At 37.8% G+C, this 24329-nt stretch overlaps 1 protein-coding gene across 1 annotated transcript in view; it reads right to left on the bottom strand.

The window, feature by feature from the left end:
* LOC123547002 (nucleolar complex protein 3 homolog) overlaps positions 1 to 24329 on the bottom strand; it is a 323445-nt gene that overhangs the window by 73160 nt on the left and 225956 nt on the right. The window contains exon 17 of the mRNA XM_053551318.1: positions 4870 to 4980. Within this exon, the coding sequence (XP_053407293.1) occupies positions 4870 to 4980 (111 nt within the window). The remainder of the gene's footprint in view (positions 1 to 4869; positions 4981 to 24329) is intronic.

Raw genomic sequence — 24329 nt, 5'->3', positions numbered from 1 at the left:
CCACACCGATACGTTATCGATTACCAAACAGAAACGTATTGACCAGAGTCTATCGGTTCCCCGATAGAAACGTATTATACCGAATAACGGCCATTTGAACAGAATCGTTTTATCCCGTGTCTCATAATCAATCGCTTTATTTTCGTTCTTTTCCTAAAGAAACAAATTCCGGATGTTTACTAACTCAAAATATGGGATTTCGTCATCATTATTTACGTACAAGATCATGTGGTTACTATTTAAATTTATCGAGTACTTTGCAAAGAAAGACACCGGGGTTTTTTCCTACATGTGCACGACGCTACGTCATGGAAAATTACTGAGAAAACTGCTTGCAACTGGCTGGTTCGCGGGCTTTCCTCGTTCTAAAAATAACAACCATTTAACATCGAAGTATTTTTAAATGTGTTAGGTCATGAAGGTCACACGTGATACATGCAGATTTCCCCTAAACAACAATTTGTGTATATACCATGGCTTGGAATTTATGGCCTTACATAACGGGAAGTGTTAATCAAAACAGAAGGACCGCGGCTTTCAAATATTTTATGACACCCCAAGAGTTAATTGCAGCGGAAGTCACCCGTGATGTACCGACGTTTGATCATCAAAATATTACGTAATATTATCTTAAAAATATTTTAATTTTTAGCACAAGAATGTTGTAGTCGGTTACCAGTCTCGATCTCAGCGATCTTTTTGCACTTTCAGAAATTTTACGTTCCGTTATTTTTGTAGTGTTATTCAGTTTAATGGTTGTTTTTTTATATAAATACTTACCGATTCCGATTCGGAAGATAAGTCTATTAACTATAAATCAAACTTTCAAACATCAAAATGAAACTGTTTATGAATTTCAATGTGAAAGTAATCCAAAACAGAATTTTATGCCTAAACTAGAATGTGTCTGTAGGACACAGGGTGTGCCCCCCACTGGTACATTAGTCACAAATAAGGGGCAATAATTCAAATGTTTGCAGTCTTAATGGCCTCAACAAACATTTTATGAAAAGGGTTCATTATTCTACTATCCACTATTCTGGCTATTTCAAGGGCCATAACTCTGTAATAAGAGTAAGATTCTCAAGAAGAATGCCAAGAGTGCAAGGCCACATCATGATAAAGACTCCTGCAAGGTTTCCTGAATTTACATCTAATACTTTTTGAGCTAGGCACATAATTAGGTGAAAAAGTGCATTTTTTTACTATTTCAGGGGCCATAACTTTAAAAATAGGGGTGGAACCAGCCAAAACATTAGAGGTGTGCAAGTTTATATCACGATAAAGACTTATGCAAGTTTTCAACCATTTATATTAAATACTTTTTGAGCTAGGCGCGTCACAAGGTGAAAATGTGCATTTTTGACTATTTAAGGGGCCATAACTCTAAAAATAGGGGGCATAGCCAGACGAAAAATAGGAGGTACGCAAGTTCATATCTTGATATAGACTCATGCAAGGTTTCATCAATTTATATGAAATACTTTTTTAGCTAGGGGTGTCACAAGGTGAAAATGTGCATTTTTGACTATTTCAGGGGCCATAACTCTGAAAATAGGGGGCAGACGCAAAGAAAAATAGGAGGTGCGCAAGTTCTTATCATGATTAATACACATGCAAGGTTTCATGAATCTATATCAAATACTTTTTGAGCTAGGCGCGTCACAAGGTGAAAATGTGCATTTTTGACTATTTCAGGGGCCATAACTCAAAAAATAGGGGTCAGAGCCAAATGAAAAATAGGAGGTGCGCAAGTTCATATCATGATAAAGAATCACGCAAGGTTTCATCAACTTATATGAAATTCTTTTTGAGCTAGGCCTGTCACAAGGTGAAAATGTGCATTTTTGACTATTTCAGGGGCCATAACTCAAATAGTTTTTGAGCTAGGCATGTCACAAGGTGAAAATGTGCATTTTTGACTATTTCAGGGGCCATAACTCTGAAAATAGGGGGCGAACCCAAATGAAAAATAGGAGGTGCGCAAGTTCATATCATGATTAATATACATGCAAGGTTTCATGAATCTATATCAAATAGTTTTTGATCTAGGCGCGTCACAAAGTGATAATGTGCATTTTTGACTATTTCAGGGGCCATAACTCTAAAAATAGGGGGCGGAGCCAGACGAAAAATAGGAGGTGCGCAAGTTCATATCATGATAAAGACTCATGCAAGGTTTCATGAATTTATATCAAATACTTTTTGAGCTAGGCGTGTCACGAACTTCGGACGGACGGACAGACGGACGGATGCACGGACAAGACCAAATCTATATGCCCCCACCACTCATGGGGGGGGGGGGGGGCCACAAAAAATATATTCCCGTACTTTAACACTTTATATCTTCGAAACTCAAAGAGAAACTACAATAAATTTTGTATCATCGGAAAGAGAATTTAAATTGCTATAAACTTTATATTGACAAAAATAATGTCAAACTTACAGAAAATATTAAAATAATGACATTTTTAACATAAGGGTGTGTAATCACAAAATAATGCCAACACCTCTGTTCAGATAAGACAGTCACCTTTATCAGCCATATACCGATTATTGATTATTGATTATCACTTATCAGTGTTATGTAAAAGAGGTTACTTTGGCTTCTGTTCTGTGTGGTAAAGGGTTAATATCAAATCATAAATGAAACTGCTATTGTGCAGACAAGACCAAAATAGCCAATTTCCAACCCTTTCAGGGGCCATTACTCGAGAACCCATGGTGGGATACGGCTGGTTCAAGAAAGGAACCAAGATCATATGGTGATACAAATTGTGTGCATGTTTGATTAAAATCAAATCGTAAATGAAACCACTATCGTGCAGACATGACCAAAAGCCAATTTTTGCCCTTTCAGGAGCCGTAACTCTGGAACCCATGGTGGGATATGGCTGGTTCAAGAAAGGAACCCAGATCTTATGGTGATACAAATTGTGTGCAAGTTTGGTGAAAATCAAATCATAATTGAAACCACTATCGTGCAGACAAGAAATTGTTGACAGATGGATGACGCACGACAGACATCAAGTGGCCACAAGAGCTCACCTTGAGCCTTTGGCTCAGGTGAGCTAAAAAGTAAGATGGGTAGATTTATGGTTCTTTCAAGACTGTCACATCATCATGGCATACTGATCATTAGTGCGGAGTCTTTTTGAAATCCATCCATGAATGGCAAAGTTATAGACCGGACACGAATGTGGGACGAATGAACTGACGCTGCAATTACTATATGCCTTCCCCAAGTTTTTTTTGGTGCGGGGGAGGAAATTAAAAGAAAACTTGTTTGTTTAGTGTATGATTAATACATATTTTCATTTTTCTTGTGAATAAGATAATTTACATTTTTCACAAGTGGCTGTGCTACTCATGAAAATATTAGATTATGGTGTTCACTTGGTGAAATAAAAATGTGATCTTATACTGAAACAAACAAATATCCTCTATACCATATTTTGGGGCATATAGGTCGCACTGTTTTTACTCATTTTGCTGCCTGAAAAAGTTCCTGCGACTTATACGACAGAACATTGCCAGCAGAATTTTTTTCGAGCCAATTTTCCGGCTGTGGCACTTGCAAAATTAGGTGCATCTGTTATGAATGAACAAAATGGTAAAAAACTAGAGATGCTTTTGAGAAAAGCGCATGTCTCCCACAACTGCCTAATCATCTAAATAGTAAGTCAGTCTTTATATACTGTTTACTTAATCAACATGTGCATGCGCTTTCTTGACACCAAAAGGACGCCTATACTACTAGTAGTATAGGCACCGGTTTAGGGGTAAAACTGCGCAAGAAATCCGAGTGTTTTTGGTAAATCAAGGGCCATAATTCCGAAGTGCCTAGGCCGATTTGGCTAGTTATCGAACTTGGCCGAGCACTTATTGGCAGACACATTTTGTTGAAGTTTGGTGAAGATCGGATGAGAAATGTTCGATTTAGTGTGCGGACAAGCTTTGTGACAGACAGACACACAGACTGGAGTAAATCAATATGTCTCCCACACCACTGTGTGGTGGGAGACATAATAACAATTTTGGCAGAGTTTCAAGGAAGTGGTTATTTTCAAAAACGTACACCGTAAATATCCCATATAGGCCATTAAAATTACAAATGACTTCAATTCAAAGCCGTACTTGCAGTCTGAATTACGTTTGTATCTACTTTCATTTTACTGGACGCCATTGACATGTGCTTTACATGTACACCGGGTTGGATAAAATCCGGACAGATCCGTCCTCCAAACGCTGTTTATAATAATTCGAAGCATAATAATAACCCCCCCCCCCCCACAAAACAGATATTTTGTTATTTTTTTTTTTTGCATTCAGAATCAAAGGAATGCGGTTAATTACTTAATGCGGTAATAAGGTGTTAATAATTGCTGTGCAAACAATTCACACTAACTTGCACAATTACAGAATGTAAACTCAAGCCGACTGCAGGGCCACACAAATATTTCGAAAGAAGTTTGCCTGATATTGTCTAAATGTTTTTTAAAGTATAATAAAAATGAATAAAACACATCTTTTTTCAGACTAAAGTCAGTTACCGATACTACCGTTGGTACGTCGAAAATAATGCTGTAAGCTTTCCACCAATCAAGTTCCATTAATAATTCAGTCCACGGCATCAACATGGCTACCGCCATAATTGCCAGTAAAATTTAATATTGCTGGGAAAAATCTGAAATTTAACAGCAACTTATATGCTGAAACTTAAATTTTCTGACCATTTCCAGAGCAGAAATTAGGTGCGTACTATACATTACCGCGACCAATACACACCAAAATACGGTATGTTGCAGTGCTTGGTCGATCTAAAACTTTATAAATCATATAAATAAATAATCAATTAAAATGAATTACCAGCATGAAACTGCGGATGGCAGCAAGTAATCCTAACATTCCTGAAGACGTCTGCTGCACACATAATGTTGCTAGGCGTTTAATAAATGCAAGAATACGTTGCTGGGAAACCTGAAATTTAGAACCTTTATTAAAGAACACAACGTAACACATGAGTATTTTTCTGTAATTCTGGTATCTAAATTTAATTAATGTTATAACTGTTATCTCATGCTAACTTGTGAAACTCGGATCCAAGACTAAAACTAAAGATTGCTGTTACCACTTCATGTAAACAGAAAGGCAAACTGATGTGAAATTTCCTGTAATATCACAAACACATTTTGTAACAGAAGTTTATTTTTTGGTAAATATAAAGAGAAATGACCACGTTGGTATTAGAAACTGTATGAAACAATAATTAATCAACAAAAATAACAAGAAACATGGAAATTCCATGAAAACCAGGATTTCAATTGCATCACGCCAACAGGTTCTTTAAAACAAGATGGCCCTAGGTCACTCACCAGAGTAACACATCATAAAAGTGAAAACATGTTTGACCTAGTGACCCAGTTTTTGTCACCACATGACCCAGTTTCAACCAAGTTTTCAAGGAGATAAACATTCTGACCAAGTTTCATGAAGATTGGAGCAAAAATGTTGCCTCTAGAGTGTAAACAAGATTTTTCTTCGATTTGGCCTAGTGACCTACTTTTTAACCCAACCGGACCAAATCCGAAATTTCATAGAGACAAATATTCTGACCAATTTTCATTAAGATTGGACCAAACATGTGGCCCAAGTGTAAACAAGCATTTTCTTTGATTTGACCTAGTGTCCTAGTTTTTGACCCAACATGACCCAGATAAGAACCTGTCCATGATTCATGAGAAACAAACATTCTGACAAAGTTTCGTGAAGATTGGAGCAAAAAAAGTGGCCTCTAGAGTGTAAACAAGCTTATCCTTTGATTATACGAAGTGACATAGTTCTTGACCCTTCATGACCCAGATTCGAAATCATACAAGACTTCATGATACAAAACATTCTGACCAGGTTTTATGAAGATTGAATAAAAAATGTGGCCCCCAGAGTGTAATCAATCTTTTTCTTTGATTTGACCTGTTGACCTAGTTTTTTAGCCCATGCGACCCAGATAAAAACTCACCCGAGATTTCATGGAGACGAACATTCTGACCAAGTTTCATGCACATCAGAAAAATGCAGCCCCTATTGCATACTTGAAGTTTTTCTTTGATTTGACGGGATGACCTAGTTTTTTGAACTAAGATGACCCATATTCAAACTTTACCTAGATTTAATCAGGACAAACATTCTGACCTATTCTCAAGAGTTTCAAACTTAAAATGTGGTCTCTAGAGTGTTAACAAGATTTTCCTCTAATCTGGCCTAGCGACCTAGTTTTTGACACCGATTCAAACTTTGCCTAAAGATCATCAAGATAAACATTTTGACCAAGTTTCATGTAGATAGGGTCATAAATGTGGCCTCTAGAGTGTTAACAAGATTTTCCTTTAATTTGACCGGGCAACCTAGTTTTTGACCCCATACGATCCAGTTTCAAACTTGGCCTAGAAATATCAAGATAAACATTCTGACCAAGTTTCATGAAGATAGGGTCATAAATGTGACCTCTAGGTTGTTCAAACAAGCTTTTCCTTTGATTTGACCTCATGACCTAGTTTTTGACCTGACATGACCTAGTTTCGATCCAAGCCTAGAGATCATCAAGATAATCATTCTGTGCAAGTTTGTATCAAATCAAAGCATAAATGAAACCTCTATATGGCTGAAAGGGCCAAAATAGAAAATTTTGATCCTTTCAGGGGCAGTAACGCTAGAACTCATAATGGAACTGAGATCTTTTTGTAACTTAAGTTGTGTGTAAGTGTGGTTAAAATCAAATATAAAATGTCACTTCTATCGTGTTCACAAGGTAAAAATTAACAAATTTTGGCTCTTTCAGGGGTCAGTCAGGGGTTGTAACTCCGGAACCAATGAATGGATCTGACAGATTCATCATGGAATCTACGAGTTATTTTTGTTAAAGATATTTTGCAAGTTTGTATCAAATCAAACCATAAATGAAGTCTTTATATGGCTGCAAAAGCCAAAACAGCAAATTTTGGCTCTTTAAGGGGCCATAACTCTGGAACCCATGATAGGAACTTGCCAGTTTTTAAAAGAACCCGAAATATTATGCCAATACAAGTTGTGTGCAAGTTTGATTAAAGTTGATTGCAAAATGTGATCTCTATCGTGTTCACAAGCCAAAAATAGCAAATTTTGGCCCTTTAAGTGGCCATAACTCTGGAACCAATGATGGAATCTGGCCAGTTTTCAAAAGGAACCCAGATATTATGCCAATACAAGTTGTGTGCAAGTTTGATTAAAGTTGATTGCAAAATGTGGTCTCTATCGTGTTAACAAGCCAAAAATAGCAAATTTTGGCCCTATAAGGGGCCATAACTCTGGAACCCATGAAGGGATCTGGCCAGTTTTCAAAAGGAACTGAGATATTATGCCAATACAAGTTGTGTGCAAGTTCGATTAAAGTTGATTGCAAAATGTGGTCTCTATCGTGTTCACAAGAAATTGTGAATGGATGGACGACTGACAAAATGGGATCACAAAAGCTCACCGTGTCACTATGTGACAGGTGAGCTAATAAAACAAGAGGACCATGTTCTCTCACCTGAGTTTCACAGCTTGCTGGAACAGTTTCTTTAATGGGTCATTAAAGCAAAATATCTGTGAAATTAGAAGATGCTTTTGTAAAAAAGCGCATGTCTCCCCCAGTGCATAGTCGTATAGGCAAGAAGTCAATAGGGGACAGGAGCGAAAGTCAAAGAGACACTGATGGTTGGCTGCAAAGTTTCAACATTCTGGGCCTAGTGGTTCTCAAGTTATTGCTGAGACTCCTGTGACCTTGACCTTTGATTAAGTGACTCCAAAATCAATAGGGGTCATCTACTCTGCATGTCCAATCATCCTATTAAGTTTCAACATTCTGGGTCAAGTGGTTCTCAAGTCCTTAACTCGAAAGAGTTTTCTATGTTCAGCCCCCTGTGACCTTGACCTTTGATGGAGTGACCCCAAAAACAATAGGGGCCATGCATCTATTCTGTAAGTCCTATCACCATATGAAGTTTGAAAGTTCTAGGTCAAATGGTTCTCAAGTTATTGACCAGAAATTCCATTTTCTGTCCGCTGTAACCTTGACCTTTATAGAGTGACCCCAAAATCAATAGAGGTCATCTACTCTGTATGTCCAATCATCCTATGAAGTTTCAACATTCTGGTTTAAGTGGTTCTCAAGTTACTGTCCAGAAATGATTTTACATGACCAGGCCTCTGTGACCTTGACCTTTAACAGAGTGACCCCAAAATCAATAGGGGTCATCTACTCCGCATGACCAATCATCCTATGAAGTTTCAACATTCTGGGTCAAGTGGTTCTCAAGTTATTGATCAGAAATGGTTTTCCATGTTCCAAGCCCCTGTGACCTTGACCTGTAACAGAGTGACCCCAAATCAATAGGGCCCCTGTGACCTTGACCTTTAATAGAGTGACCCCAAATCAATAGGGCCCCTGTGACCTTGACCTTTAATAGAGTGACCCTAAATCAATAGAGGCCATTTACTTTGCATGACCAATCATCTTATGAAGTTTCAACATTCTGGGTCAAGTGGTTCTCAACTTATTGGTTTGAAATGGTTTTCAATGTTTAGGCCCCTGTGACCTTGACCTTTAACAGAGTGACCCCAAAATCAATAGGGGTCATCTATTCTGCATGAACAATCATCCTATGAAGTTTCAACATTCTGGGTCAAGTTATTGATCAGAAATGGCTTTCAATGTTCAGGTCCCTGTGATCTTGACCTTTGATGTAGTGACCCCAAAAACAATAGGGTCGTCTACTCCAGCAGCCCTGCCACCATCCTACGAAGTTTGAAGGTTCTAGGTCAAATGGTTCTCCAGTTATTGATCGGAAATGAAGTGTGACGATTGGACGTACAGGGCAAAAACAATATGTCTCCCCCAGTGAGGGGCTGGGAGGAGGGGAGAGACATAATTATTTTGAAAGTGTTAATAAGGTTTTTCCACAATTTGACATAGTGAACTAGTTTTAAAACTCATGCTACCAAGTTTCAAAAAGGCCCTAAATTTCATTCAGACAACAATCTGACAAAGTTTTGCAAATATGGCCTCTAGAGTGTTAATAAGTTTTTTTTTTCTATTATAAGACCTAGTGACCTAGTTTTTGACCTCAGGTAACCAAGTTTTTAACTTGACCAAAATTTCATAGGGATATGCATTCTGAAATTTTTTTTAATGAAGATCAGGTAGAAAATGTGACTACTACAGAGTTAACAAGTGAATGAAGTATTGCCATGCAATATAAAGTCCCCTACTGGAAGGCTCCTTAAATTTTCTCTACTGCAGAATAACATAATGAACTGATATCTGTCAATGATGTATTATAAACAATATTGTACTATATATACAATATGTTATAACAAAACACTGGATTAAAATTTGCATATACAAAAACCTACAGTTGTTCATTGTTTCATAACATCTATAAATATAAACAAGAGTGCCAGAATGTCACAATATTATGCCCGTCATAGGAAATTTCTTTACACTAGCACCTGTATTTTCATATGGAATTTTTTTGGACAATTATTCTCAGTGCTTGATAGTATAATATAAGCAATGAGTAAAACTTTAACATTACAATAAGCATATTCTAAGTCGAAAAGGGGCCATAATTCAGTCAAAATGCTTGATAGAGTTGCCTCCTCCTTTTTACAGACTGGGGTCATGATGGTAAATAAGTATGTAAAATATGAAAGCAATATCTCAATGGACTTTGAAAATATTTGGGGTGGTACGCAAACTTTAACATTTATTCTAAGTCAAAAAGGGGCCATAATTCAGTCAAAATGATTGATAGAGTTGCCTCCTCGTTTTTACAGACTGGGGTTCATGATGGTAAACAAGTATGCACAATATGAAAGCAATATCTCAATGGACTTTGAAAATATTTGGGGTGGTACGCAAACTTTAACATTCATTCTAAGTCGAAAAGGGGCCATAATTCAGTCAAAATGATTGATAGAATTGCCTCCTCCTTTTTACAGACTGGGAGGGGGGGGGGGGACATGATGGTAAACAAGTATGCAAAATATGAAAGCAATATCTCAATGGACTTTGAAAATATTTGTGGTGGTACGCAAACTTTAACATTTGTGTGACGCTCACGCTAACGCTCCCGCCAACGCCGGGGCGAGTAGGATAGCTCCTCTATTCTTCGAATAGTCGAGCTAAAAAAGGTCATAATATATGTTATTTATAGTAACAACAAAGGGAAGTTAATCCTAAAAAAAAACAAGATGGCCATAATGCCCCTATATCGCTCACCTGTATTGCACTTAAGGACAAGAAGGTCAAAATATCATAATCAAGATCAATCAAAAGAATTATGAGAAAATATAGTTGAAATTTTCTTAAAGTTACTTCAAATAAAATCATTTTCAAATCAGGCCAGTAGTTTCATACAAGAAGTTTTCTGTATAGCCAAATGGGAAAATGAGCCCCTCCCCCAGACGGCCACTTTTTCAATGAATTAAAATTATTGAAGGAATTTGGTAGAGGGTCACCCAAGAAACATTTGTGTAAAATTATTTTGAAAACGGACCAGCAGTTTCTGACAAAAAGATTTTCAAAGTTCTATATAGGCATATAGGGAAAATAAGCAAAACCCCTTGGGGGCCATGTTTTTCTCTGAATCAAAATTATTTTAAGGAATATAGTAGAGGGTCTGCCAAGGAACACTAGTCTTGTGCAAAATTGTTTTGAAATCAGTTTTCTATATAGCCATAAGTCCAAAGGACAGGAACAACATAGGGAAGAAATTAAACCAAAAAGAAAAAAAAAATTCTTACAAGGTGAAGATATGTCAAAATACACCTAAAAATTGGAGGTACCATCCATGTTGTATCACAGAAAAGCGGTCTCGGTTTTTCCCTACGGCCAATAATAAAAAAGTTACTAAATAAGCTATTTATAGTAACATAAAAGGGAAGTAATTAAAAAAAAATTATTGTAAGTGAACAAAAGAAGGATCTGCCAAATAAAAACAAGAGCACTGCAATGCAAGGCAAATGCAGAGCAATATACACACAAAACAAAGTCATATGACCTTTGACCCCTAAGTGTGTCCTTGACCTTCAAGTGAGCCATCCAAAACATGCGCTCTGCACGTCGTTTCTATGAGGTGAACATTTGTGTAAGGTTTCTTTGAAATCCTTCAAGGGGTTCAAGAGTTTCAGAGCGGAAGTGATATTGCTAACCAACAGACAGACAGACAGACGGACACCGAGGCGATAACATAATATGTCCCTTCCGAGATCTTATGGTGATACAAGTTGTGTGCAAGTTTGGTTAAAATCAAATCATAAATGAAGCTGCTATTGTGCAGAAAAGGTCAAAATAGCTAATTTTGGCCCTTTCAGGGGCCATCACTCTGGAACCCATTATGGGATCTGGCCTGTTCAAGAAAGGAACCAAGATCTTATGGTGACACAAGTTTTGTGCAAGTCTGATTAAATTCAAATCATAAATGAAGCTGCTATTGTGCAGACAAGGTCAAAATAGCTAATTCTGGCCCTATCAGAGGCCATAACTCTGGAACCCATAATGGAATCTGGCCAGTTCAAAAAAGGAACCAAGATCTTGTGGTGATGCAAGTTGTGTGCAAGTTTGGTTAAAATAAAATCATAAATGAAGCAGCTATTGTGCAGACAAGGTCAAAATAGCTAATTCTGGCCCTTTCAGGGGCCATAACTCTGGAACCCATAATGGAATCTGGTCAGTTCAAGAAAGGAACCAATATCTTATGGTTATACAAGTTGTGTGCAAGTTTGGTAAAAATCAAATCATAAATAAAGCTGCTATTGTGCAGACAATGTCAATATAGCTAATTTTGGCCCTTTCAGAGGCCATAACTCCGGAACCCATTATGGGATCTGGCCAGTTGAAGAAAGGAACCAAGATCTTATGGTGATACAAGTTGTGTGCAAGTTTGGTTAAAATAAAATCATAACTGAAACCACTATCGTGCAGACAAGAAATTGTTGACGGATGCACGCACGGACGGACTGACAACGGACGAAGGGTGATCACAAAAGCTCAGTTATGGACCGGACACGAAATTATGGACGGACGGAAGGACTGACTGTCAGACGAAAAAGCACATTCCTATAGTCCTTGAAACTGGTGACTAAGAAGGTTTTCCTATTTATTGACCTACTGACCTAGTTTTTACCTTAGATGGCCCAGTTTCAGGTCTATCCAAGCAAGTCCATAAAACAAATCTTAGGACCAGCACAGGACTAATAAATCTACACTGCCAGTTAAGTTGTGGTAAATTAGGAAGTCCCATCCTTAGTATGAGGTATGTTCAAAATCTCGGTAGATCTCAAGGGCATGGTAGATTCCCATAAAAATATTTTACTATGTATTCAACATGGACAGAACATTTAAATATTTGTAAGGTGAACAAGTATGCATCATATCTAAAATTTGATAAAAAAAACCCCTATAGAACACAAAAAACATAATTATGCTCTTAAACAACACTCTCAGAATATATAATGAGCTGATATGTTTGCTAGTCTGAGATCAATTATGTGCTATGCATGTTAATTACCCTGAAATTAACGTGCAATTAATCACTACATACTATATAGCCTGTTTAAAAGTTGACTTTGAAATAAAACTGCACAACATGGTACATGTTTTATAGCAAATGAGAATAAATAATGTAATTTCTTCATCTATCACAATCTTTTTTCTCCCTCATTACTCAAGATGTTTTGTTTTTACTGAAATAAGTATCTGTTATTTACACATATACAAACTGTTTGCATGACTGAGCTTAAAGTAGTTAGATACCTTGGAGTAACATTATATTTCATATAATTTTAGAGATGGTACCTAAAAAATTCAATTTCATCTTTACAGACTTTTTTCAGAGTGAAATGATAGCTAAGTGTACCAATTTACTAAATATATTCATGGTTTTCCTCTCCTCAATGTAAAAAAAAGAAATATTTGATATTTAAAAAATGACTTTCTATTTGATATTTAAAAAATGACTTTCTCAAAATATCTGAAGCGAAATGGACAACTCTTGACGAAGGACACCGGACGCCTGATGGTGACTGATCAGAATAGCTCACCCTGAGCCTTTGGCTCTGGTGAGCTAAAAATACAGCCTCTATCGCATACACAAGGTTTTTCTCTGATTTGACCTAGTGACCTACTTTTTGAACCCTGATGACCCATATTCAAACTCGACCTAAATTTCATCAAGGCAATCATTCTAACCAAATTTCATGAAAATCAATTGAACAAGAGCTGTCACTAATGGTGACAAATGCCCCCGCAGTGCCTTGACCTTTGACCTGGTGACCCCAGTCAGTAGGGGTCGTGTACTCAATAAGTACTATCAGCATGTGAAGTTTGAAGGTCCTGGGTGCAGTGGTTCATGAGTAAAGTGCCTTCATGCAAAAAGTTAACGTTGTGACGAACAAACGAGCGAACTAACGAATGGACGGACAGTTGATGAAAACTAATATGCCTCCCTTCGGGGGCATAAAAATACAGTCTCTATCGCATACACGAAAGTTTTCTATAATTTGACCTAGTGACCTAGTTTTTAACTAGTGCGGACAAGCTTTGTGACAGACAGACAGACAGACACACACAGAGACTGGAGTAAATCAATATGTCTCCCACACCAGAAGATTTTTTAAGTTTTTCCTTTTGGTTGCCATGGCAACCAGAGTTCAGTATGGAATTCAATTCTCTGAATTATTTTTAAAGAAGACCATCCAAGGAACATCCCTGTGAAGTTTCATCAAAATTGGCCTGGTGGTTTAGGAGGAGATCTTGTTTAAAGGAAAGTGTGGACGGACGCCAAATGGTGAGCGATCACAATAGCTCACCCCGAGCACAAACTTTGTGCTCAGGTGGGCTAAACATTTGGGGAGTGCATAACAATGATGCTACAGACCAAGCTTCATGAGGATCTATCAAGCTGTCTGTAAAAGAAGTTTTATACAGATTTTTTATGTTAAAATCTAGTGGCCCCTAAAAGGGGACAAGTGCCCCTATTTGAACAAACCTGAGGATTTTACAACGATGCAACTGTCCAAGTTTGATAAAAATCCCTCATGCTCTTCATGAGAAGAAGTCATTTAAATATATTTTTATTTTTAGCTCTTGTGGCCCTAAAAGCGGCCTAATCCCCCTATTTGAACAAATTTGAGGGAAGACCTTACAATGATGCTACAGACCAAGTTTAATGAAGATCCATCAAATGGTTCATGCGTTTTTTTTGGTTGTTTTTTTTTGCATCGACACAGTTACAGGTCATATCATTACATTCCAGCTTTGATGGTGGAGGAAGACCCCAGGTGTCCCTCAGGGCATTATTTCATCATAGGCAGGCACCCGGGTAGAACCACCAACCTTCTCTAAGCCAGCTGGATGGCTTCCTCACATGAAGAATTCAACGTCCCAAGTGAGGCTCTAACTCATATCGGTGAGGGGCAAAAGATTTGAAGTCAGTCATCTTAACCACTCGACCATGGAGGCCACCAAGTTCATAATCAAATTTCCTTTTAAATGCTTTCTATTTTTAGCTCTGGCAGTCCTTAAAAGGGACAAAGTGCCCCCATTTAAACAAATTTGAGAAAGGACCTTAAAATGATTCTAGAGCAAGCTTGAAGAAGATCCATCAATGGGTTCATAAGGAGAAGTCATTTAAAGGTATTTATTTCTATTTTTAGCTCAAACGGCCCCTTAAAAGTGCCAAGTGCCCCCATTCAGACAAATCTGAGAGGGGACCTTACACTGATGCTACCATGTCTGATGAATATCCACTAAATGGTTCATGAGAAGAAGTCTTTTAAATATAATATTATGATCTTTTTTTAGCTATAGTGGCCCTAAAAGGGGCCAACTGCCCACACTTCAATGAATTGGCAATAGGAACTGACAATTATGCTTAGTAAGCTGAAGATTCATTTAACAGTTCAGGAGAAGTTGTTTAAAGGTATTTTTATTTATAGCTCTAGCGGCCCCTAACTGGGGGCAAGTGTCCCCTTTTGATCACATTTAAGAGAAGACTTTACACTGATGCTACAGGCTAAGTTTGATGAAGATCCATTAAATAGTTCATAAGATGAACAAATTTGAGAAAGGATCTAACACTTGCTACAGACCAAGTTTGATTATGATCCATCAAGCATTTCATGAGAAGTTGTTTAAAGGTTTTTCTATTTTCAACTCCAGCTGCCCTTAAAAGGGGCCCAAGTGCCCTAATTTGAACAAACTTGAGAGGGGACTTTGCCAGGATGATACAATCCAAGTCTGGTGTAATTCTGATCAGTAGTTTCAATGGAGAAGATGTTTAAATAACATAGATTGCTCACCTGAGTTACGCTGTTTGCTTGAACAGTTCTGCTAGATGGATATGCAAGGAAAATCTGTGAAATTGTTTTGAAGTAGTGCCAGTGTTTGCCAACAAAACTATTTTAAAAGTTTCTACTAAACTTAAACAAAAGGGCCATGACGGTCCTAGATCACTCACCTGACTTTCACAGCTCAAAACCATGGGGTTTTGTCATAATGGTGATAATTTAACAATTTTGGTAGAAGGTCACCAAAGGAAATACTGTGTGAATTCTCAAATGGAACAGTTTCAAACGAGATAATTTTCGAAGCGTCCTCAATATACTTAAATGCCCAGCAGATGGTGGCCATACTTTTTAGTAATCGGGACTGTCATCCTTGATCTACAGAACTTCATCAAAGGAACATTAGAATATATTATATAAACATTTGACTGCCATTTCCAAATGTTAGCAGACCTGTTTACCCCTTCAAAACCATGTCAGTAGTCCTTAAGTGATTTATTAGCAGTTTTGACCATCTGTCAGTAGCTATAGCGTATAAAGTCGTGTTGAGGCCATATGGCAGCGTATGTGTCTAAATACTGCTGGCAAGCATTCCTTTACTTTAATGCAGTATCTTGCAAATTTAAGTCTGCATCACACATTGATCCATGTAGACTGACAGGGCCCACAATGGACTGAAAAAAGTTTGAGCCACTTTTATTCGGTTGGTAGCAGGGTGGGTGTGGGGAGGGGTGTTCCCTCCTTCTTTGAATTTTTTGTAATTTCCATTACGGTAGTAAAACAGTGCTGCAGTCAGATTTTGAAATGGACAGGGTGGCAGCTGGTAAAAGGGCACATAAAACTGCAAAGTGTCAATATGGGGGGAGGGTGTGGGAGGAATACCCACTCCTGCAAGAAGGAGTAGTATCAACGCCAAGAAAAATTTGACCAAATTATGAATTATTGACATTACATATTTATGCCCCCCTTTGAAGAAGGACGGGTATATTGTTTTGCAGATGTCGGTCTGTCTGTCTGTCGGTCAGTATGAAGACCAACCCGTTTCCAGATGATAACTAAAGAACGTTTGGGCCTAGGATCATGAAAGTTGATAGGGAGATCGGTCATAACCAGCAGAGGACCCCTATTGATTTTGAGATCAGTTGGTCAAAGGTCAAGGTCAAAGTGACCCAGAACAGTTAAACGGTTTCCAGATACTCAAGAATACTTAAGCCTAGGATCATGAAAATTGACGGGAAGGTTGGTCATGACCAGCAGATGACCCTTTTGATTTTGAGATCAGTTGGTCAAAGGTCAAGGTCACAGTGACAAAGAACAGTTAAACGTTTTCCGGATGATAACTCAAGAACATCTGGACCTAGGATCATGAAAATTGATAGGGAGGTTGGTCATGACCAGCAGATGACCCCTATTTATTTTGAGGTCAGTAGGTCAAGGTCACAGTGACCCGGAACAGTTAAACGGTTTCTGGACAATAACTTGAGAATGCTTGGACCTAGGATAACGAAACTGGGTAGGGAGGTTGATCATGAGCAGCAGATGACTTCTATTGATGTGGAGGTCAGTAGGTCAAAGGTCAAGGTCACAGTTAAATGGTTTCCGGAACGCTTGGGCCTAGGATCATGAAAGTTAATATGGAGGTTGATCATGACCAGCAGATGACCCCTATTGATTTTGAGGTCAGTAGGCCGAAAGTCAAGGTTACAGTGACCTGGAACAGTTAAACCATTTCCGGGTACGAAACTTTTGATCATGACCAGCAGATGACCTCTGTTTATTCTAAGGTCAATAGGTCAAAAGTCAAGGTCACATTTACCCAAAACAGAAGAACTTGTGTGTACAGTGACCAAATAATTTCTGTTCCTTGTGCAATTACTGAATGCATCAAGGGGGGCATTTCATGTTCTACGAGCTCTTGTTTTACTTTCAGGTCAAGCCTCCTGTAGTCTGATATATGTATGTGTTATAAAAATAAGATCTAGAATCATTTCTGTTACAATAACATCAATCATGTCTGTTACTTGAATGTTAAATTTCAGAACACGGTCACAGGGTCTCGATATTTATCCAAAAATATTATATCCGAATACGATTATACTTTTCTAAACATCTCCCATATCTCCAGTTTCAACGATATGTTTGACAAATTGTGATGATGCGAAGACAGTTTAGCAGCATTTGGCAGTATCTGACATTAAAGTTTACAGTGACATTACCTCTTATTAAAATCATTTCATGAAACAAGAGGGCTATGATGGCCCTATATCGCTCACCTGTTATCATTGCACTTGAGGACAAGAAGGTCCTCAGAAAAAATATCTAAGTCCAAAGGACAGGAACAACAAAGGGAAGAAATTTAACCAAAAAGAAAAAAAATTTCTTACAAGGTACAGATATGTCAAAGTACACCTAAAAATTGGAGGTACCATCCATGTTGTACCACAGAAAAGTGGTCTCGGTTTTTCCTTACGGCCAATAATAAAAAAGTTACTAAAAATAAGCTATTTATAGTAACGTAAAAGGGAAGTAATTAAAAAATTTTTATTGTAAGTGAACACAAGAGATCACAGAGTGATCTTGGCGCCCACCAATGTGCCATTTTTGAGTCTTCCAAATTTCAAGACTTATTGACTAGCTCAAGGTCAAATTTCATTTCTGTACACAACACTGTGCATGTGGTCCAAATTCAAAAGCTGTAGCTTGAGAAATGTGAAAGTAGGTCACTAGATCAATTTCAAGGACAAAGTTCTTTGTACACAAAACTATGCATGTGCATCAAGTTTGAAGACTGTAGCTTGAGAAATTTGAAAGTAGGTCACTAGGTCAATCTTAAGGTCAAAGTTTAATTCGGTATACAAAACTATGCAAGTGGTCCAAATTTGAAGGCTGTTGCTTGAGAAATGTGTAAGTAGGTCACTAGGTCAAAATCAAGGTCAAATTTCACTTCAGAACACAAAGCTATGCATATGGTCCAAATTTGAAGCCTGTACCTTCAAAAATGTGAAAGTAGGTCACTAGGTCAATGTCAATGTCAAAGTTTGTTTCGGTACACAATCCTATGCATGTGGTCTAAATTTGAAGCCTGTAGCTACAGAAATGTGAAAGTAGGTCACTAGGTCAATCTTAAGGTCAAAGTTCATTTCGGTACACAAAACTATGCAAGTGGTCCAAATTTGAAGGCTGTAGCTTGAGAAATGTAAAAGTAGGTCACTAGGTCAAAATCAAGGTCAAATTTTATTTTGGAATACAAAACTATGCATGTGGTCCAAATTTGAAGCCTGTACCTTCAAAAATGTGAAAGTAGGTCACTAGGTCAATGTAAAGGTCAATGTTTGTTTCAGTTCACAAAACTATGCAAGTGGTCCAAATTTGAAGGCTGTAGCTTGAGAAATGTAAAAGTAGGTCACTAGGTCAAAATCAAGGTCAAATTTTATTCCAGAATACAAAACTATGCATGTGGTCCAAATTTGAAGCCTGTACCTTAAAAATGTGAAAGTAGGTCACTTGGTCAATCTTAAGGTCAAAGTTCATTTCAGTACACAAAACTATGCAAGTGGTCCAAATTTGAAGGCTGTAGCTTGAGAAATGTAAAAGTAGGTCACTAGGTCAAAATCAAGGTCAAATTTTTTTTCGGAATACAAAACTATGCATGTGGTCCAAATTTGAAGCCTGTACCTTCAAAAATGTGAAAGTAGGTCACTAGGTCAATGTGAAGGTCAAAGTATTTTCGGTACACAAAACTATGCATGTGGTCCAAATTTAAAGGCTGTAGCTTGAGAAATGTGAAAGTAGGTCACTAGGTCAAAATTAATGTCAAATTTCATTTTGAAACACGGAACTATGCATATGGTCTAAATTTGATGCCTGTACCTTCAAAAATGTAAAAGAAGGTCACTAGGTCAAAATCAAGGTCAAAGTTTTTTCCAGTGCACAAAACTATGCATGTGGTCCAAATTTGAAGACTGTAGCTACAGAAATGTGAAAGCAGGTCACTAGGTCAAAATCAAGGTCAACTCATGTCAAGGTTCATCTTGCCACTCAAAAATATACATGTGGTCCAAATTTGAATGTTGTAGTTATTGACAAGAACATTTTAAAAGCTTTTCCCTATATAAATCTATATGAACCATGTGACCCCCGGGGCGGGGCCATATTTGATCCTAGGGGCATAATTTGAACAAACTTTGTAGAGAACAACTAGGTGATGCTACATTACAAGTATCAAAGTCCTGGGCTTTGTGGTTTGGACAAGAAGATTTTCAAAGTTTTTCCCTATATAAGTCTATGTAAACCATATGACCCCCAGGGCGGGGCCATATTTGAACCTAGGGGTATAATTTGAACAATCTTAATTGAAGACCATTAGATGATGTCACATACAAAATATCAAAGCCCTAGGCCCTGTGGTTTTGGACAAGAGGTTATTCAAAGTTTTTCCCTATAAAAGTCGTTATAAACCATGTGACCCCCAGGGCGGGGCCATATTTGACCCCAGAGAAATAATTTGAATCATCTTGGTAGAGGACCACTAGATGATGCTTCAAATCAAATATCAAAGCCCTAGGCTCTGTGGTTTTGGACAAGAAGGTTTTCAAAGTTTTTCCCTATATAAATCTATGTAAATTATAGAAATAAACAAAGGGCCATAACTCACTCATAAATTGTTGAACCAGTCTGATTTTCAGGGGGACACAACTAGGGTATCAATACATCATTCTGACAAAGTTTGGTCAAAATCCCCCAAGTAGTTTCTGAGAAGATGCGATAACGAGAAATTGTTAACGGACGGAATGACGGACGGACGGACCGTGGACGCAGAGTGATTTTAATAGCCCACCATCTGATGATGGTGGGCTAAAAAGAAGGATCTGCCAAATAAATCTGTTAACATAAATGAAATTTCAGATCAGTATCTTCATTAGTTACGGAGATATACCCATTTTAATTTGAAACAAGAGCCATGTTAGACATGGCCAATTCCCCCGCCGGGCATATCATAATTGAAGGCTAAAGTTCCTGGCAAGTTAGTGTCCGAAAGTACTAATTTTGGAGAAAACTTTGAAGAACCATTTAGTTGTGGTCCACATCAGGGGTTTTAAAGATGTGGAAGAAAGAATAAGTCAGTGGTGAGGTGGTTTACTGCTAAATTTTATTAATTTTCATGAACAGTATAGCTATGATGTTTTTCTATATGGCTACTGTAAAAAGAAGGAATGGAAAGCTAACAGGGAACAAGAGTGCCAGAATGTCACAATATACGCCCCTCACAGCAAATTTCTTTACTCTAGCAGCTGTATTTGCAAATGGAATTTTAATTTTGTGGTTGTTTAGTAATCATTGTAAGTCTTTTGTTTTTCTAAGTCCACAAAAAAAACTCCTTACCAGGTAGAGATATCTTAAAATACACCTAAAATTGGAAATTTACATCCATGTTGTACCACAGAAAAGTGGTCTTGTTTTTTCCCTACGGTCAATTATAACAAGAGTGCCAGAATGTCACAATATACGCCCGTCACAGCAAATTTCTTTACTCTAGCACCTGTATTTGCAAATGGAATTTTAATTTTGTGGTTGTTTAGTAATCATTGTAAGTCTTTTGTTTTTCTAAGTCCACAAAAAAACTCCTTACCAGGTAGAGATACCTTAAAATACACCTAAAATTTGAAAGTAACATCCATGTTGTACCACAGAAAAGTGGTCTTTTTTTTTTCCCTACGGTCAATTATAAAAAAGTTACAATATAAGTTATTTATAGTAACAACTAAGGGAAGATAATCTTAAAAAAAAAAAAAAAAAAAAAATATTGTAAGTCCACACAAAAATCTTTACCAGGTAGAGATTGGTCAAAATACACCTCATAATTGGATATAGCATGCATGTTGTACTACAGAAAAGTGGTCTCGATTTTTCCCTACGACTAGTAATGAAAAAGTTACAATATAAGCTATTTATAGTAACAACAAAGGGAAGTAATTCTAAAAAAGGGAACTGCGCATGACACTTTGTCTCATGATGGTGTATAATTGTGCCAAGTTACATCAAAATCCCTCCATGCATGAAGAAGAAATGCTTCGGACAAAGTCATTCTTGTATCTGACCTTTGGCCTCTAAGTGTGACCTTGACCTTTGACCTAGGGACCTGGTTCTTGCGCAAGACACTCCGCCTCGTAGTGGTGAACATTTGTGCAAAGTTATATCAAAATCCCTCTATGCACGAAGAAGAAATGCTCCGGACAAGGTTTTTATTCTTGTATCCTTTGACCTCTAAGTGTGACCTTGACCTTAGACCTAGGGACCTGATTCTTGCGCATGACACTCCACCTCGTGGTGGTGAACATTTGTGCCAAGTTATATCAAAATCCCTCCATGCATGAAGAAGATATGCTCCGGACAAAGTTTTCTTTCTTGTATCCTTTGACCTCTAAGTGTGACCTTGACCTTAGACCTAGGGACCTGGTTCTTGCGCATGACACTCCGTCTCATGATGATGAACAATTGTGCCAACTTTCATCAAAATCCCTCCATGCATGAAGAAGATATGCTCCGGACAGTCATTCTTAAATTTGACCTTTGACCTCTAAGTGTGACCTTGACCTTAGACCTAGGGACCTGGTTTTTGCGCATGACACTCCGTCTCATGATGGTGAACAACTGTGCCAAGTTTCATCAAAATCCCTTCATGCATGTAGAAGATATGCTCCGGACAAAGTCTGTGGACGCCGCCCGCCCGCCCGCCCGCCAGGGGCGTTCCCATAATACGTCCCGTTTTTCAAACGGGCGTATAAAAATGTTACAATATAAGTTATTTATAGTAATAACTAAGGGAAGTTAATCTTAAAAAAAAAAAAAATGAAAAAAAAAAAAAAAAAAAATTGTAAGTCCACACAAAAATCTTTACTAGGTAGAGATTGGTCAAAATACACCTCAAAATTGGATGTAGCATGCATATTGTACTACAGAAAAGTGGTCTCGATTTTTCCCTACGACTAGTAATGAAAAAGTTACAATAAAAGCTATTTAAAGTAACAACAAAGAGAAGTAATTCTAAAGAAGGGAACTGCGCATGACACTTCGTCTCATGATGGTGTATAATTGTGCCAAGTTACATCAAAATCCCTCCATGTATGAAGAAGAAATGCTTCGGACAGTCATTCTTGTAGCTGACCTTTGGCCTCTAAGTGTGACCTTGACCTTAGACCTAGGGACCAGGATCTTGCGCATGACACTCTGTCTCGTGGTGGTGAACATTTGTGCCAAGTTATATCAAAATCCCTCCAAACATTGAAAAAGATATGCTCCGGACAATTTTTTTAAAGAAAATATGATAAAGGGGAATAACTCAAAAAATAGGCAAGGTAGAGTTATTGTTCTTGCATACTGCACTTCCGCCCAATGTGTTCTATCAGTGTATGCAGTTTGAAGAAAATCCCTCCAGTACTTTTGAAGTTATGCTCCGGACAAATTTTTTAAGAAAATAAGATAAAGGGGAATAACTCAAAAAATAGGCAAGGTAGAGTTATTGTTCTTGCACATTGCACTTCCTCCCAATGTGTTCTATCAGTGTATGAAGTTTGAAGAAAATCCCTCCAGTACTTTTGGAGTTATGCTCCGGACAAAGATTGTTGCGGACGGACGGACAGACGGAGAGCATTTCTAATATCCCCTTCGCCTTTGGCAGTGGGATAAATAAAGGGAGGTAATTTGACAGAAAATCAGTCCATAGTTATCTACCCTGATTGGCTCAGTCCAACTAATGACAATAATGAAATTTCAAATAAGTCCTATAAGTACTTACTGATATAAATCCATTTTGATTACAATCAGGGGAGGTAATCAGATATAAAATAACTCTGGAACCTACGATTGGACCTGATTTGTCATGGAATCCAAGATTTATTGTTGTTGAAGATATTTTGGAAGTTTGTATCAAATAAAACCATAAATGAAGTATCTATATGGCTGCAAAAGCTAAAATAGCCAATTTTGGACCTTTAAGGGGCCATAACTTTGGAACCCATGAAGGAATCTGGCCAGTTCAAGAAAGGAATCAAGATCTTGTGGTAATACAAGTTGTGTGCAAGTTTGGTTAAAATCAAATCATAAATGAAGCTACTATTGTGCAGATAAGGTCAATATAGCAAATTTTGGCCCTTTCAGGGGCCATAACTCTGGAACCCATTAAGGGATCTGGCCGGTTTAAAAAAGGAATCGAGATCTTATGGTGACACAGGTTTTGTGCAAGTTTGATTAAATTCAAATCATAAATGAAGCTGCTATTGTGCAGACAAGGTCAAAATAGCTAATTCTGGCCCTTTCAGGGGCCATAACTCTGGAACCCATAATGGAATCTGGCCAGTTCAAGAAAGGAACCAAGATCTTATGGTGATACAAGTTGTGTGCAAGTTTGGTTAAAATAAAATCATAAATGAAGCTGCTATAGTGCAGACAAGGTCAAAATAGCTAATTTTGGCCCTTTCAGGGGCAATAACTCTGGAACCTATAATGGAATCTGGCCAGTTCAAGAAAGGAACCAAGATCTTACGGTGATACAAGTTGTGTGCCAGTTTGGTAAAAATCAAGTTATAAATAAAGCTGCTATTGTGCAGACAAGGTCAAAATAGCTAATTTTGGCCCTTTCAGGGGCCATAACTCTGGAACCCATAATGGGATCTGGCCAGTTCAAGAAAGGAACCGAGATCTTACGGTGATACAAGTTGTGTGCCAGTTTGGTAAAAATCAAGTTATAAATAAAGCTGCTATTGTGCAGACAAGGTCAAAATAGCTAATTTTGGCCCTTTCAGGGGCCATAACTCTGGACCTGGCCAGTTCAAGAAAGGAACCGAGATCTTATGGTGATACAAGTTGTGTGCAAGTTTGGTTAAAATAAAATCATAAATGAAACCACTATCGTGCAGACAAGAAATTGTTGACGCACGGACGGACTGACGATGGACGAAGGGTGA

The sequence above is a fragment of the Mercenaria mercenaria genome, chromosome 9 (assembly GCF_021730395.1).
Source record: "Mercenaria mercenaria strain notata chromosome 9, MADL_Memer_1, whole genome shotgun sequence".
NCBI classification, from domain to species: Eukaryota; Metazoa; Mollusca; class Bivalvia; order Venerida; family Veneridae; genus Mercenaria; species Mercenaria mercenaria.
The sequence above is the reverse complement of the archived record's forward strand: the minus strand, read 5'-3'. Positions and strand labels throughout refer to the sequence as shown.